General features: G+C 41.6%; 1 protein-coding gene across 3 annotated transcripts in view; it reads left to right on the top strand.

Annotated features, from left to right (window-relative positions):
- Positions 1 to 16,805, top strand: part of PARD3B (par-3 family cell polarity regulator beta) — a 603,755-nt gene that overhangs the window by 351,749 nt on the left and 235,201 nt on the right. For all 3 annotated transcript variants that reach the window (XM_058186680.1, XM_058186671.1, XM_058186683.1), the window contains one exon: positions 890 to 1,148. In XM_058186680.1, the coding sequence (XP_058042663.1) occupies positions 890 to 1,148 (259 nt within the window). The remainder of the gene's footprint in view (positions 1 to 889; positions 1,149 to 16,805) is intronic.

Below are 16,805 nucleotides of genomic sequence, written 5' to 3'. Positions count from 1 at the left end.
TATATATCAACCGTAGTCTTGTATGAAACCATACATACTATGCTGCAGATTATGTAAGGAACTATATTGGGATTCTTGTATTGACCTTAATCTCTGTGAACATGGCTGGAGACCATATATTGATCTGATCAATTAGCAGATATTAGTTTTCCATCTTGATATATGTGTACATGCATGTATATATCTGTGTCCAATTCTTTGGACAGCTCCCTCATTCCAGTATGACCAGCCTTCTTTACATGTTGATGCATTATCTAACGTTGTATCTTGTGTGTGAGCTTACTAGGTGCTATCTGAATCTAGATTTAAATGGTGTGTGTATATTTCTGTTTGAATGTAAAGGCTTGATAAACTTTGTATCAAGCAGGATATATATGACCAAATACAATAAGTGGTGAATAATATGAAAAATGGTATCCAGGTAGATTTTGCTATACATACTTTATGGTCTCTTTAATACAAAGAATTAGATGAATGTCCATTGTAGTGGAACCTTTGCAATTATAACAGGATCATTGGAAATGTCTTTTGTTTGCAATTTATAAAAAGTTGTTTTGATTAAACCCATTAATCAGAAAATATATACAGGTAATCCTCAACTTACGATGACAAATTGAGCCCAAAATTTCTGTTGCTAAATGAAACCATTGTAAAGTGAATTTTGGTAGGACACTGTAACCATCATAAATATGAGTTGCTAAATGCCTGAATTTTGATCACGTGACCATAGGGAGGCTGCAGTGTGTGAAAAACAGTCATAAGTCACTTTTTAAAGTGTTGTTGTAACGTTCAGTGGTCACTAAATGAACTGTTGTAAGTGGAGGACTTGCCTCTATGTAGTTTATAAGATTATTGTCTGTACTTGCTGATTACTTTTCTTCCTCTGCAGATGGTCTGTCAGATAAGAGTTCCCTTTCTGGTCTAGAAGGTCAGAACTTTGCAAAAGCCTTTCACATGAATTCTGAATTAGAAGATATGGAAAGAAAGACAAAAAAACACAAGAAGACCAAAGAAAAATTGAAAACAAAAGAAAAAAATAAAAAGCCTAATCTCAAAAACAAATCGAAAATCAATGAAAAGGACAAAAAAGAGGAGAATGACAATCCTGAAAGAAAAACAAAAAAGAAAAGTTTGGGCGCTATGTTAAGGTAAAAAGTCTTTTTTATATCGCTTCCTGATCTTATATTAATTTGAGCTTGATTTATTTGGCCTGAGGCCCCTCAGCGAGGTTGAGTAAAAGTCAAGCTCTATATCCATTGAACGACATTTACTACAAATGAACACTATATATGCTAATTTTGCTAATACATCAGTTAAACTGCATATTGGAAAAGGAGAATATATTTTTCAACATGTACTTGTTAATTATTTTGTTGGCACCTATGACCTATTTTTCCTTAAAAAAAAACAAGGCTAAATAAATAAACTATTGATTTTGGAGCAAGCATACTGAAAGCAGTAAGACTTGTTTGAGTCAAGTTTGAATGGAATCTTACTGATTTGGGTTGGTTTGCTTTTAGGATGACCAATTCTAATTCAGACTTGTTATCTTTAAAGTGCTTAAGTATCATAACATTATAAACCACATGAACTAAATATTGTTGGATGAAAAGTAAATATGTCTGTCAACTCCAAAGCTGGCCTAACAGAGGCCATCTTGGAGGCTTCAATGTTGCCACATTGGTGATGAGGGATATGGAGGGGGGAATTGAGAATGTGGAGCTCAGTACTCACAGTATTGACTGCATCCATGCAGCTTTCTTGGGAATGTTATGGAAATGATTTGTCATTGCTGTCTTGTGACACTTTTTTTTTTACTTCCTTATCTGAGAAAAGGTAGGAAAGAAGATCCTTCCAAACTCTTTAGTTAATAAAAGGGACAGAGAAGCTCAGAAATGATACAGATTACATGGCAGAAAATATTTGCCTATGTTAATGCTGGCATCTTCTGCTTTTAGTAGTGCATGTTTTGGAAGTCACCTCTCAGGATTTTAGAGATGTTATGAAATGTCTGCTTTCCCAGAATATGGATTTGCTAAATGCTTTTAGTTGTTTCATTTGACACAATTTTTAAATTGATTGGGGTTTTTTCCCCTTTCTGGTACCTGCCTTAAATGTTAGCCATTCAGCACCACTTCATGAATTCTTGAGTTTTATTTCTGAATGGCCTGTACTGTTGTGTTGAGACTCTAGAAAGAGTGCAGAGAAGAGCAACAAAGATGATTAGAGGACTGGAGGCTAAAACATATGAAGAACGGTTGCAGGAACTGGGTATGTCTAGTTTAATAAAAAGAAGGACTAGGGGAGACATGATAGCTGTGTTCCAATATCTCAGGGGTTGCCACAAAGAAGAGGGAGTCGGGCTGTTCTTCAAAGCACCTGAGGGTAGAACAAGAAGCAATGGGTGGAAACTGATCAAAGAAAGAAGCAACTTAGAACTAAGGAGAAATTTCCTGACAGTTAGAACAATTAATAAGTGGAACGACTTGCCTGCAGAAGTTGTGAATGCTCCAACACTGGAAATTTTTAAGAAAATGTTGGATAACCATCTGACTGAGATGGTGTAGGGTTCCTGCCTAGGCAGGGGGTTGGACTAGAAGGCCTCCAAGGTCCCTTCCAACTCTGTTGTCATGTTATGTTATGTTATGTCATGGGAAGAAGTACGCATGTCTTTGCAAACAGAGGAGAAATATTCCCAGCCTCTGAAAGAACCCCTCAAAAATGCAGTGATGTCTGTTCTGTTCTCCAGATGAATATACAAAAACATTAGATATATTGTTATTGTTTTTTTCAGATCTAAAGATACCTTTTTGTGTTCATGTACTTCTTATTTCATTTCATTTTTCAAATTAAAGAGAAGTACTGAACAAATTTGTCTTCCATATCTTGCAAGAACAACAACCTCCTTCATCACTCTCAGGCAATTAAATTTGATTTGACGTAAGAAGGCACTTTACTGTTAATAAAGTTTCATGTCATTTTCCTCTGTAGTTTTTTCAGAATGCTAAAAGATAACTATTTCATTGATAAATATTTAGTTACCAAGCCACATTAAGTGTTTCAGGTTTAAGCAGTGGTGGTTATGTACCTGCAGGCCTCAAATGCTACAATGGAGATTGACTCTTCTATCACAATTATATCTTCAGGAAAAATAAATGCATATCATGCTAAGGGAACTATAGGAATTGCATGTTTATATAGAAGACCAGGTACTTTTATCTTTCAGGGTTTTTGATCTCACCTACCAATGAACTTTTGGTTCCATTTATCATTTTCTTTATGATTGCTAAGTATTGCACATGTTTTACTTCTCCATAAAAATGGCATATTCTTGAGTTAGCTGGATTGGATAATTTAATGCTCATCACAAACTTAGTTAATTTTGTTGTGTGCCAAGGAACTTCTCTATATCATGTCTTTCATGGCCAAAAAGCCAAAACTTTAACATCATTTTCTTTAGTTAAAAGGTTAGTTAAATGGACGTTGGACTTTTTAAGTCACCAAGAGTATATGACATCTGTTATAGTACACTGTTTCTCTATGGCTTGATCCCAGAGCAGTTGTTAAAGGCACAATGTATAATAAATGCAATTTGACTGTGACTCGGTTATTACCTTTTTCAAATAGTGGTTGTAAAATTTCTGGGTTTATCCTTCACTTTTTATGGGTATAAAGGTACGTTAACTAATGGACTGTAGCCATACCTATGAAATTTTAATACCTGGCTCCCTATAGGCAACCAATAGACAAGGGTTGTGGCGTTCAGCTTTATAAAGTGTAGACCAACTGTGTACCAGACATTTTTCATAGAAGGGGAAAAACCATAATTGTGCATGTGAAATATGAAGTCCTTTACTCTATCTTTAGTCAGGATATGAACATTTTAAAACTGTTAGTGTTGGAACAGATCCATATTTTTCCACTAGTCCAATGAACTTAATTATGTTGGTGGAAGCTGTAATGGCTACATTGATTGTCAAATATTACCAGTATATAGTACCAGAGTAGTATTTCAATAAAAAGTTGTTTTATATCAGTAGCACAGGAAAATTAATAAAGTACCTGAGTGCTAACCATTATTTTCTTCTGTAGAAATATTATATTTTCTTAGTAATAATTAATCTTAGACTATTTACTCTCATTTTCACAGTATGAACCATTTTGTCTCCTAATTTGCCTATATTGCTTTGAGCTAAGCATCTCAGCTATTTTAATTTTTCATTTTAGCTCAAGTCAAGAAATATTTTCATTACTTAATGAAGACATTCTTTGCAACTGTACTTTTTTGTGGGGACCAACCACATTGACTGCATAATCATCTTGCTGAAGAGCAGTACCATTCTGCCTAGTTTCTACAGCTCTGAGTCAAGAGAAGCAGGCTAGTAATGAGCCACTTATACCCTCTAAGTCAAAGGTGTCGAACTCAATTTCTGAGGGCTGCATCAGGGTTGTGTTTGACCTCATACAGTACCTCATCTATTTCACAGTTCATACATCCTATGAAATTAGTATTGGGTACTATACCCACAGCCATCTACCACCAAGTACGGTTCTAGAAAAGGACATACTGTATACACAATTTTTTTCCTTGTGGACATTAGGTCTGCCTTAGTTTTAGTACTTTTTAATTTAGGAGGGAAAAATTATAGAAATAAATGTCTATAGTGGTGCTGCAAAAAGAGAATTACTGTAAATTATCAATAAAACTCATTTAATTCAGTGGATATTAGCTTCTAGCCTAAGTATTCCTTGAAATGCATTAATCAGATCTATTGGGAATCAGGAGAGAAAGCTGAACAATTAATGGTTCACTGGTTGAAACATCAAAATCAATACTATATATATATACTGGTGGGGAGATGGGGAGTGTTGCTTTGAGCGGGTTGGTTGGCTGTGTGGTTGCATCTTGATTGGTAGATGGAGTGGGTGTTTGCAGATTGGTTGGCTGTCTCGTAGCATCCTGTGTGGATGTGGTCCTAGTCTTTTGTTCCTGAGCTTTGGTGTTGTGGCCTCTGGAGTTCTGTGATGTGATGTCTTGAGCAGATGGCTGTGATGCAGCATCCTGGGTTTTGGGATTCCCGGGATGCTACAAAACAGCCGACCAGTCTGCAAATACCCACTCCATCTACCAATCAAGATGCAACCATACAGCCAACCAACCTGCTCACAGCAACACTCCCCACCTTCACCACATCCTAGATCTGACCAATCACTGCCTATCCAAGACATACTTCATCTGTAATGGACAAAAATACAAACAAACAAAAGGAGCACCCATGGGATCACCCCTCTCACCTGTCATTGCAAACCTGTACATGAAACCCAGGCTCTAGAAAAATCTGACCACAGACCGCTACTAGGATACTGGCTGGCGATCGCCAACGCCTGTGGCACTTTCGCCACGCTTGACCCGATGGACTATATTCTTAGCCGCTTATTCGCAAGCTGCAGCATCGACCAGGAAAAGAAGTGGGGCATGCAGACGCTAAGCCGATGCCCACTACCAGGGCGATCAAGACCCCACTCCGGGACGCCCATCCTACTTATTGACTCTTTGGACTCTGGCCCAGTCACATCTAAGGAAGTGGCTCGGCATCATACCGACATTGTGTTAAGGACTGTACCGGTTGGGTACAGAGAGGGTGGCCCGCTGCGCGGGCGAGCAGTTCAAGAATTTGTTAAAAACGAGATGAGCTCTCGGCTCAAGGGGTGCCTGTTATGGGGTGATCGTGTAATAATTCCTGATAAGTTAAGGGAAAGGTATTGGACCTCCTCCACGAGGGTCACCCAGGGATCGTAAGGATGAAGGGTTAGCTAGAAGCTATGTATGGTGGCCACTCATGGACGCAGAGATTGCTGAGAGGGTAGGGAAATGCCAGGCTTGCCAAGAGTCCAGACCTCTACCCCAACGGCCCCAGTCAGAGAATGGGAAAAGCCCAAAGGGCCCTGGTCAAGAATCCACATCGACTTTGCTGGCCCTTTCCACGGCCAAACATTCCTAGTGGTTGTGGATGCATTTTCTAAATGGTTGGAGATCATAATCATGAAATCCACTACGGCCGAAGCAGTAATCGCAACTCTGCGCCACCTATTCGCAACTCACGGGTTGCCGGACACTCTGGTGTCCGACAATGGGCCCCAATTCACGGCAGCCCAGTTTGAAGAATACCTGGCAGAGGAAGGCATCCGACATGCCCTCTCTGCGCCTTTCCACCCTGCGTCGAATGGCCTTGCAGAGCGTTCTGTCCGGAGCGCTAAGGAGGCATTGTCCAGGCTCAAGCCAGGTGACTGGCAAACAAAAATAGACTTTTTCCTAGCCGTCCAGCACAGAACCCCAAGCACGGCCACCGGGAAAAGCCAGCCGAATTGCTAATGGGACGGAAACTCCGGTGCCCACTTGACCGTTTGAACCCCCATTACACACCCGAGGGTTACAAGGGGGAACTAGAAAAGACAAGGGAAATGAGCATAGGCGACCGGGTGTGGGCCCGAAACTATGGGGACAGCCCTAGTTGGTTCGCAGGACAAATAATAAAGATAACCGGCCCAAAATCGTACGTGGTAGAGCTACCCGACAACCGAGTGTGGAGGCGCCACATAGATCAGTTAAGAAAACGAATAACTGACCAAACCGAACCAAATGAAACAGATCATGACCAATACCAATTTGAATCCACAGCTGACAATGACCCGGGGGAGGCGCAAGACTTAGCTGAGGTCCCAGAGTTCCAGCGACGCCATCAGGTCCCCGAGGGAAGCAGCAGGGAAAGTTCCAAAATTAATCCAAGGCCGGATGGCCAAGAAAAAGAGTCGGCCAATAATCCGGAGCCCGTTGGCCCAGAGAAAGAGCTGGGAGGAGAAAACAGCCCCTCCGACCAGCTCAAAACACCACCCAGAACTGAACCGCGCAGGTCAGAAAGAACTAGGAGACGCCCAGGTTATTTGCGTGACTACGTCGAAAAATAACATGTAAATAAATATGTAAATAGAGGCAAAGTGTTTTCTGGGAGGGGAGGAGTGTTATGTATTCATGTTTGTACCTTTAAATATTTGAGCGGGAAATCAGCACGTTGCTGATTGGTCGAAGCCTCCAGCAGAACTGTATAAAAGGAGAGGTTTTTCCCCCAGCCTGTTGCTGGGTTCACCCTATATTAAAGAGCTGTTGTCACTACCCTGGTCTCCAGCCTCGTTACTTCCCGAACTTAACATGTTTGACCTAAGGGTGCCAGCATGGGCATGGCCAGCTTGATGTCACTAGTTTTGGGAGCACTTGTGGGGACCTGAGCACTCTGCCAGCGAAAATGGGCTCCCGTGCTCCATTTTCAACTGTGACGGCCTCCTGCAGTCTTCTGTCAGTGAAAATGGAGCTCGAAGGGCTGTGCACAAGACCCATTATTGGCCACAACAGCCTCCTGCAGCCTTCTGCCAGCACCCCCCAAACTCCATTTTCACTGGCAGAGGCATCGCGGACCAGTCTTTCACCGTTTCCAGGGGGCCCCATTAGCCAGATCTAAGCATCCTGCAGGCTGGATCCAGCTCCCGGGCCTTGAGTTCGACACCTGCTCTAAATGTAACCAGGTATACCTAACCAGGCTGCCACAAGTGATATCAGGTTTAAAAGTGCAAATCACCTCTTCCAAAAGTATTTGGAGATCCTCTTATTTTTCCCTCACAAACAAGATGAGGTACTGTATGAGGTACGCTCTAAGTCAAAGGTGTCGAACTCAATTTCTGAGGGCTGCATCAGGGTTGTGTTTGACCTCATACAGTACCTCATCTATTTCACAGTTCATACATCCTATGAAATTAGTATTGGGTACTATACCCACAGCCATCTACCACCAAGTACGGTTCTAGAAAAGGACATACTGTATACACAATTTTTTTCCTCGTGGACATTAGGTCTGCCTTAGTTTTAGTACTTTTTAATTTAGGAGGGAAAAATTATAGAAATAAATGTCTATAGTGGTGCTGCAAAAAGAGAATTACTGTAAATTATCAATAAAACTCATTTAATTCAGTGGATATTAGCTTCTAGCCTAAGTATTCCTTGAAATGCATTAATCAGATCTATTGGGAATCAGGAGAGAAAGCTGAACAATTAATGGTTCACTGGTTGAAACATCAAAATCAATACTATATATATATACTGGTGGGGAGATGGGGAGTGTTGCTTTGAGCGGGTTGGTTGGCTGTGTGGTTGCATCTTGATTGGTAGATGGAGTGGGTGTTTGCAGATTGGTTGGCTGTCTCGTAGCATCCTGTGTGGATGTGGTCCTAGTCTTTTGTTCCTGAGCTTTGGTGTTGTGGCCTCTGGAGTTCTGTGATGTGATGTCTTGAGCAGATGGCTGTGATGCAGCATCCTGGGTTTTGGGATTCCCGGGATGCTACAAAACAGCCGACCAGTCTGCAAATACCCACTCCATCTACCAATCAAGATGCAACCATACAGCCAACCAACCTGCTCACAGCAACACTCCCCACCTTCACCACATCCTAGATCTGACCAATCACTGCCTATCCAAGACATACTTCATCTGTAATGGACAAAAATACAAACAAACAAAAGGAGCACCCATGGGATCACCCCTCTCACCTGTCATTGCAAACCTGTACATGAAACCCAGGCTCTAGAAAAATCTGACCACAGACCCAAACTCTGGCTCAGATACGTAGACAACACATTCATAATCTGGCCACACGGGAAAAAAAAACTTGACAACTTCCTCATACACCTCAACAGCCTACACCCCAAAATACAATTCACCATGGAAACAGAAGCTAACAACCAATTTCCCTTCCTGGATGTCTTAGTCTACAGGAAATCCAATGGCTCCCTAGGACACACCATCTACCAGAAAAAAACACACACAAACCGCTATCTGCACGCACTCTCACACCACCACCCAGCACAGATCAACTCCGTAGCCAAGACACTCATCTCCAGAACAAAACGCTTAGCTGACGAACAACACCTAAAAACCGAACTACACACTCTCACTAACGTACTAACATCCAATGGATTCCAAAGAAATAAGATTACCAAACTAATCCATAAAGAAACCCCCACTAAAATCCAAGACAGAGAACAAGAAAACGGCAAAGCCCTCCTCCCATATATAAAAGGCACCACAGACAGAATCAGCAAGATCCTCCACAAACACAACATCAAGACAGCATTCTGCACAAACCGAAAAATATCCACCATCCTAAGAAACCCCAAAGACAAAATTGAGTTAGAAAATCAAGGAGTATATGAAATCCCATGCACCGCCTGCAGCACCACATACATCGGACAAACCAACAGAAGAATAAGTGCACGCATTGAAGAACATAAGAACTCAGCCAGAAAAGAGGAACCAACTTCTTCCCTGCTCCAACACCTTAAAGCCACATGACATAAAATTGACTTTAAAAAGACCAGAACTATCGTCAAAACTGAACACTTTAACAACAGAATAATTAGAGAAGCCATTGAGATAGAAAAATGCCCATACAGCATGAATAAACAAGATGATACCTCCCGCCTACCAGCCATTTGGAAACCCGCCCTTATTGACAAACAAGTCCCTAACATGAAGAATGACCCACACTCACGAGTGCCACACAGCATGTCACCACCACACATCCACGCGGAAAGCAGACTCAAACCTACACCGATGATGAAGCAAGACCACGGACCAGAAGCCAGACTGCAGCTGCATCACTAGCCATTTCAAACTCTTCCAATCCATACATGCAGCAGACTGACACCCACCATGAAGATGTAGCATGACCACGAACGCGAAGCCAACCAACAGCAATGCAGCTCACCAACTCAAATCCCCCTGCAACTCAGACTAACCTGAGCACAACCAAGCCCCCCCCAAACAGAACACACGCCCATCCAATCAGAGCACAGCCAACCCCACCATCCAATCAGAGCACAGCCAAACCCCCAACCAAACAGAACACACCTCCACCCAATTAGAACACGGCCAAGCTCCCAACCAATCAGTTCAAACCCCCACTAGCAGTTAAAAGGAAGATACAGCTACAATCACACATTGCTCCTAGAATCACGAAGCAGTAAACACCAGAATGAGACTTCGTCAAAACGTCACCAACTTCCAATTTTACGCGTGGAGAAAACCCAAATAACCAAAGACCTACATACAAACACCCGCGAAAACCTCAGAAAACATACATACATGCATACATACATACATACATATATGTAGGGGCCTCTGTGGCTCAGACTGGTAAGACAGTCTGTTATTAACAGCAGCTGCTTGCAATTACTGCAGGTTCAAGCCCCACCAGGCCCAAGGTTGACTCAGCCTTCCATCCTTTATAAGGTAGGTAAAATGAGGACCCAGATTGTTGGGGGCAATAAGTTGTCTTTGTATATAATATACAAATGGATGAAAACTATTGCTTGACATAGTGTAAGCCGCCCTGAGTCTTCGGAGAAGGGTGGGATATAAATGCAAATAAAAAAAATATGTATATGTATGTATGGAATTCAGGACAACAATGATCAGTTATATATAAAATAAATCTATTAATATATAAATAGATATATTATTGAAAATGGCCCCAGCTAATTTAAATATTTGATACAATTCATTTGTGGTTTTCTGTCATAAGAAAATTTGAGTATTTCTTTTTTTTTTTTTCAGGTGTGTGAAATCAAAATATTTTTTAAAAATCTTTTTGCTGAGGCAATGGTAATAGTGGCTCTACAAATGAATTCCTTAAACCTATCCCAGAGGATCAATATATTGGTAGAGTGCCTACTTAATTTTGAAAAAGAATAAATTTCTTCATAACCGTCTTCCACAAAAGGAGGCCTCTTATAAGAGAAAATATTCAAATACCATCTGGAATTAGGTGGTTTATAGTTTTTAAATTCCAGAATGAGAGTCGGTGGAGTGTGTTTTGATATGGCCTATTTGAGGGGTCAATAACGGGATTGACCAAAGGCGAAGAATTTTTAAAGTAATCTTATCTAAAACCATTTTGACATGTATTTGTATTCACTATGAGTTCAAATTAAGAAACAGATGAGAAAATTAATAGGAAAATGTGCTAGTAGGTTATTTCTCACACTATCTAGAAAAATCCATGAGGAACTTTATGATACCTATTTCCTCCTTTGGAAATCCGGTTTGTTACTCTTAAAGATAATGTGGAGACAGCATATGTACTGAGGTTTATTTAAGTGAGGCAAGATTGATACTTAATAAAAGAGAGGGCTGTTGAGAAAATGACTGGTCTCATGTAGAATGCAAAGCAACAATTGATCAGAAATGAAGTTGCTCCGTATCCTTTCTATCCCAGTTGCCTTCCCCCTGGAGGGTTTCGGCTTGTTTTTGTTTGGTTTTTTGAGACAAAGTAGGCAAACAAAGAGGAATTTTATTTCCTAAAAGTTCCCAAACAGTCATAGTTAGTCAATAGTAATTCAGATTAGAGCGTTTAGCCTGAAATATGTCACTAAGAATCAATCCAAGGGGAAATAGACATACTATCTTTTTCAACTTTTGAGCTTTTTAAGGAAGACTAAGGGGGGACGCGGTGGCCCAGGGGCTAAGACAGCTGAGCTGTTGATCGAAAGGTCGGCAGTTCGGCATTCGAATCCCTATTGCTGCCGTGTAACGGGGTGAGCTCCCGTTACTAGTCCCAGCTTCTGCCAACCTAGCAGTTTCGAAAGCACGTAAAAATGCAAGTAGAAAAAATAGGGACCACCTTTGGGGGGAAGATAACAGCATACTGTGCACCTTTGGCATTGAATCATGCTGGCCACATTACCACAGAGACGTCTTCGGACAGCGCTGGCTCTTCGACTTTGAAATGGAGATGAGCACTGCCCCCCTAGAGTCGGGAACAACTAGCACGTATGTGTGAGGGGAACCTTTACTTTTACCTTTAAGGAAGACTAAAATGTTCATAAAGGCAACAACACCCAAAAAATTAGAAGGATATCAAATGTCTTTTTAACATTGCTTCAGTGTGAACAAATTCACTATTACCAAAAAAATAAACAGTACTTATTATAAGTTTATATCAGAGAACTCACATAATTTTATTCATGAGTGAACAATGACAATCATACAGCATGCTAACTTCTCTTTTTTTACAGTAACTTTATTTAAAATTAGTTGGAAAGGTAAAAAATAATACAAACTAAAAATGAAGCCAATAAAACTAAAAAAGAATAAAAAGAAAATAGAGAAGAAAAATAAGAATGAATGTAATAAAATGTCTAAAGAAATGTATTTTACCTTCATCACAAACATAAGCAATTTTAGTAACTTATTACTTTGTTCTAAAATAAAAAAAATGATCTCTTTTTCCCATATGCCATCTCTTATCTACAAACAAATCCTTAAAGCTGCATAATTCAATCCTGATCAGAAAAATTCCATTCAAGGTTACTAGAAGTAACAATGTATCTATTTTAACCTTGATCAAATCAACAAACTTTATATTACTTCCTTTTACTTTTTAACAGTCTTGGCTTTAATCCTTTCCAATAATATCCTAGAACTTGATTTCTTTTTGTTTTTGTTTTCTTTTTCTCTGTTTATAAAATTCTTCAAAGCATTAACCAGCCTCTTTTGTAAAACCAGTCTAGGAAACTTAACCAGATCACTCTTTTTGGTTTGTCATTTGTATATTCTTTTTAATCAGCTGGTATCCAGTGTAGCCTCCCCACCCCACCCATATCTTTCTTACTAGCCTGTCATTTTTAAATCTATTTTGAGAACAATCTTAGTCTTGTCCAATAAAACTTGTTCCTGTTCCATAACACCTTTTAAACCTAGTGTATATATAGAGGAAGGCATTCTTAAAATTAATTTCTGGGTCAATTGTTTAAAAATAACCTCCATGTTCAGTGTTAAAATGTTTTGCTCCGTTCTGTATTAATAAGTTAAATTTAAGAGATCTTCTCCTTTAATTGTAATCTTTAATTCCTTCGGTTTCATCCTATAATTTTTTAAACAAAATTTATTTATTTATTTATTTATTTATTTATTATTATTTAAATTTGTATACCGCCCTTCTCCCGAAGGACTCAGGGCGGTTCACAGCCAGATAAAATAAACAATAATATTACAATATAAATACTATTAAAATACAATTAAAAAACTTATTCAATTGGCCGAGATTAAAAATTTAGAATAAATGATAAAAACCCATTAAAAAACCCACAAATTTAAAAACTAATCCTAATCCAGTCCTGCGCAGATGAATAAGTGTGTCTTAAGCTCGCGACGAAAGGTTCGGAGGTCCGGGAGTTGACGAAGTCCTGGGGGGAGTTCGTTCCAGAGGGCGGGAGCCCCCACAGAGAAGGCCCTTCCTCTGGGCGTCGCCAGACGACACTGTCTCGCTGACGGCACCCTGAGGAGTCCCTCTCTGTGAGAGCGCACGGGTCGGTGAGAGGTATTCGGTAGCAGTAGGCGGTCCCGTAAATAGCCCGGCCCTATGCCATGGAGCGCTTTGAAGACGTTCACCAAAACCTTGAAGCGCACCCGGAAAGCCACAGGTAGCCAGTGCAGTCTGCGCAGGATAGGTGTCACACGGGAGCCGCGAGGGGCTCCCTCTATCACCCGCGCAGCCGCATTCTGGACTAACTGAAGCCTCCGGATGCCCCTCAAGGGGAGCCCCATGTAGAGAGCATTGCAGTAATCCAGACGAGACGTCACGAGGGCGTGAGTGACTGTGCACAAGGCATCCCGGTCTAGAAAGGGGCGCAACTGGCGCACCAGGCGAACCTGGTGGAAAGCTCTCCTGGAGACGGCCGCCAGGTGGTCTTCAAAAGACAGCCGTTCATCCAGGAGAACGCCCAGATTGCGCACCCTCTCCATCGGGGCCAGTGACTCGCCCCCAACAGTCAGCCGAGGACTCAGCTGACTGTACCGGGATGCCGGCATCCACAGCCACTCTGTCTTGGAAGGATTGAGCTTGAGCCTGTTTCTCCCCATCCAGACCCGTACGGCTTCCAAACACCGGGACAGCACTTCGATGGTTTCATTGGGGTGGCCCGGTGTGGAAAAGTACAGCTGGGTGTCATCAGCGTACAGCTGGTATCTCACACCGAAGCCACTGATGATCTCACCCAGCGGCTTCATATAGATGTTGAACAGAAGGGGCGAGAGAATCGACCCCTGTGGCACCCCACAAGTGAGGCGCCTCGGGGCCGACCTCTGCCCCCCCGTCAACACCGTCTGCGACCGGTCGGAGAGATAGGAGGAGAACCACTGATAAACGGTGCCTCTCACTCCCAATCCCCCCAATCGGCGCAGCAGGATACCATGGTCGATGGTATCAAAAGCCGCTGAGAGGTCTAATAGGACCAGGGCAGAGGAACAACCCCTATCCCTGGCCCTCCAGAGATCATCCACCAACGCGACCAAAGCCGTCTCAGTGCTGTAACCGGGCCGGAAACCGGACTGGAACGGGTCTAGATAGACAGTTTCATCCAGGTGCAGGGGAAACTGATATGCCACCATACTCTCTACAACCTTCGCCGCGAAGCGAAGGTTGGAGACCGGACGATAATTACCTAAAACAGCCGGGTCCAGGGAAGGCTTCTTGAGGAGGGGCCTCACCACCGCCTCTTTCAAGGCGGCCGGAAAGACTCCCTCCAACAAGGAAGCGCTCGTAATCGCCTGGAGCCAGCCTCGTGTCACCTCCTGAGTGGCCAGCACCAGCCAGGAGGGGCACGGGTCCAGTAAACACGTGGTGGCATTCAATCTACCCAGCAACCTGTCCATGTCCTCGGGAGCCACAGGGTCAAACTCATCCCAGACAATATCACCAAGACCGCCCTCAGACGCCCCGTCTGAATCGCCGCAATTTTGGTCCAGACTGTCCCGAAGCTGAACGATTTTATCGTATAGATAACCGTTAAACTCCTCAGCACGTCCCTGCAACGGGTCATCCCGCTCCCCCTGGTGAAGGAGGGAGCGGGTCACCCGAAACAGGGCGGCTGGGCGGTTATCTGCCGACGCAATGAGGGAGGAGGCGTAGCAGCACCTCGCTTCCCTCAGTGCCACTAGGTAGGTCCTAGTATAGGATCTAACTAGTGTCCGATCAGCCTCCGAACGGCTGGACCTCCAGGAACTCTCTAGGCGTCTTCTCCGGCGTTTCATCCCCCTCAGCTCCTCGGAGAACCAAGGAGCCGGTTGGGATCTGCGCCGGGTCAGAGGCCGCAGAGGCACGACACGGTCTAAAGCCCCAGCCGCAGCCCGTTCCCAGGCTGCGGCTAGTTCCTCTACCGTGCCGTGAGCCAGACCCTCAGGAAATGGCCCAAGCTCCGTCCAGAACCTCTCCGGGTCCATCAGGCACCTGGGACGGTACCAACGTAATGGTTCCGTCTCACTGCGGTGTTGGGTAGCGGTCAGAAAGTCTAGGCGAAGGAGAGAGTGATCTGACCATGACAAAGGTTCTGTGACTATATCTCTTTTAAAATAAAAGCATTTCCCACTGGAAGGAGGGAAAATGAGAGGCGAGGTAAATAAAGGTAGATTTTCCTTTTGGTTACTGCTTATCTGTTAATATTATATCTGTCTAATTATAAACCAAAAAAAAAAAAAAAAACCTAAGAAAACTAAATGATCCCACACATGAAATAAATATCAATTTCACTGAATTTAGCTCTGTGAATGCTTTTGATTGTTTCTGTACATATTTAGCTATATTTTTCTATTTTTTTTTTCAATATAGGAAAAATGGATGCTATTTTGAATTGTTTGAATGTTTAAGGGAATATGAAGTAGATATTCCATTTTGTATAAGAAAACCAGATATTTGAGCAAATTTAAGCAGTGCAGTAACTTTAAATCTTGAACAGTGCCAAGTCACATGTAAGTCACATGAAAAGGATCAGAGATGGTTTAGAATTGAAATTGTAGATTCAATATTGAAATTTTACTCTTAAATTATGAGATAAATCCTTCAAAACATCTAGCCACTGTTAAGTGCAGTGTTGGCATTAATATAACATTCTTCTATTTATATTGGATTTGTTTTCATTTGCTTTCATTCATTGTATTCATTTTAAATGAAATTTACAGTAATAAAGTTGTAATCCTGGTCAATGCCAGTGAAGGGAGGGAGAGAGAAAGAGAGAGAATAGTCTAAGTCCTATTTGGAATCTTGTCAATTTTGCAGCAAGGTCTGTGCAAGCTGTTCAATTTCTTGACTTATATGAGAAGTATATTTTACCTGCTGGATGTGAAAAACGATTTGACATGCAGCTGACCAGTTTTGAGCGAATAACTTCTTTTAGTCCTTACTTGCTATAATAGCATAGGATTTGTTCTCTTATAGATCCTGATTAGAAATTGCTATTCCAAATATGTCTTATAGAGATACTCCTTATTTTATAGAGATTTGTACAGAACTGTTGGCGGAATTGCAATGCTAGGCATTTTGTGATGTCTACTCAATTGAGAATCGCATCAGATTTTATATATGTGTAAAATAAGCTTTGAAAAAGTTGCAGTGGAAAAAAGTGCTTATACTAGACTTGTAATTATGGATTTTTACTGGGGAAAAAGTGTTTTATATTTATCAGTATTTATTTGTCACTTTATCATTTTTCTTATTTTATCACTAGACTTTGAAATTAAGTCAGAAATAACAATAATAAATCTCAAACATAGAGCCAGATTATTTTGTGGCTCCATATTCCACTGTTTTTGAGATACCGGTACTTCATATTAATACATGAGCATTGTATGTGACTTCTGGATCATATCTAGAGGAAACTCCCCATTGGAATCAATGTGAGCAAGCAAATAATACAATAGCTTTCA

Source organism: Ahaetulla prasina, chromosome 1 (assembly GCF_028640845.1).
Source record: "Ahaetulla prasina isolate Xishuangbanna chromosome 1, ASM2864084v1, whole genome shotgun sequence".
Classification (NCBI taxonomy): domain Eukaryota; kingdom Metazoa; phylum Chordata; class Lepidosauria; order Squamata; family Colubridae; genus Ahaetulla; species Ahaetulla prasina.
This window is presented reverse-complemented; position numbering and strand designations above follow the sequence as displayed.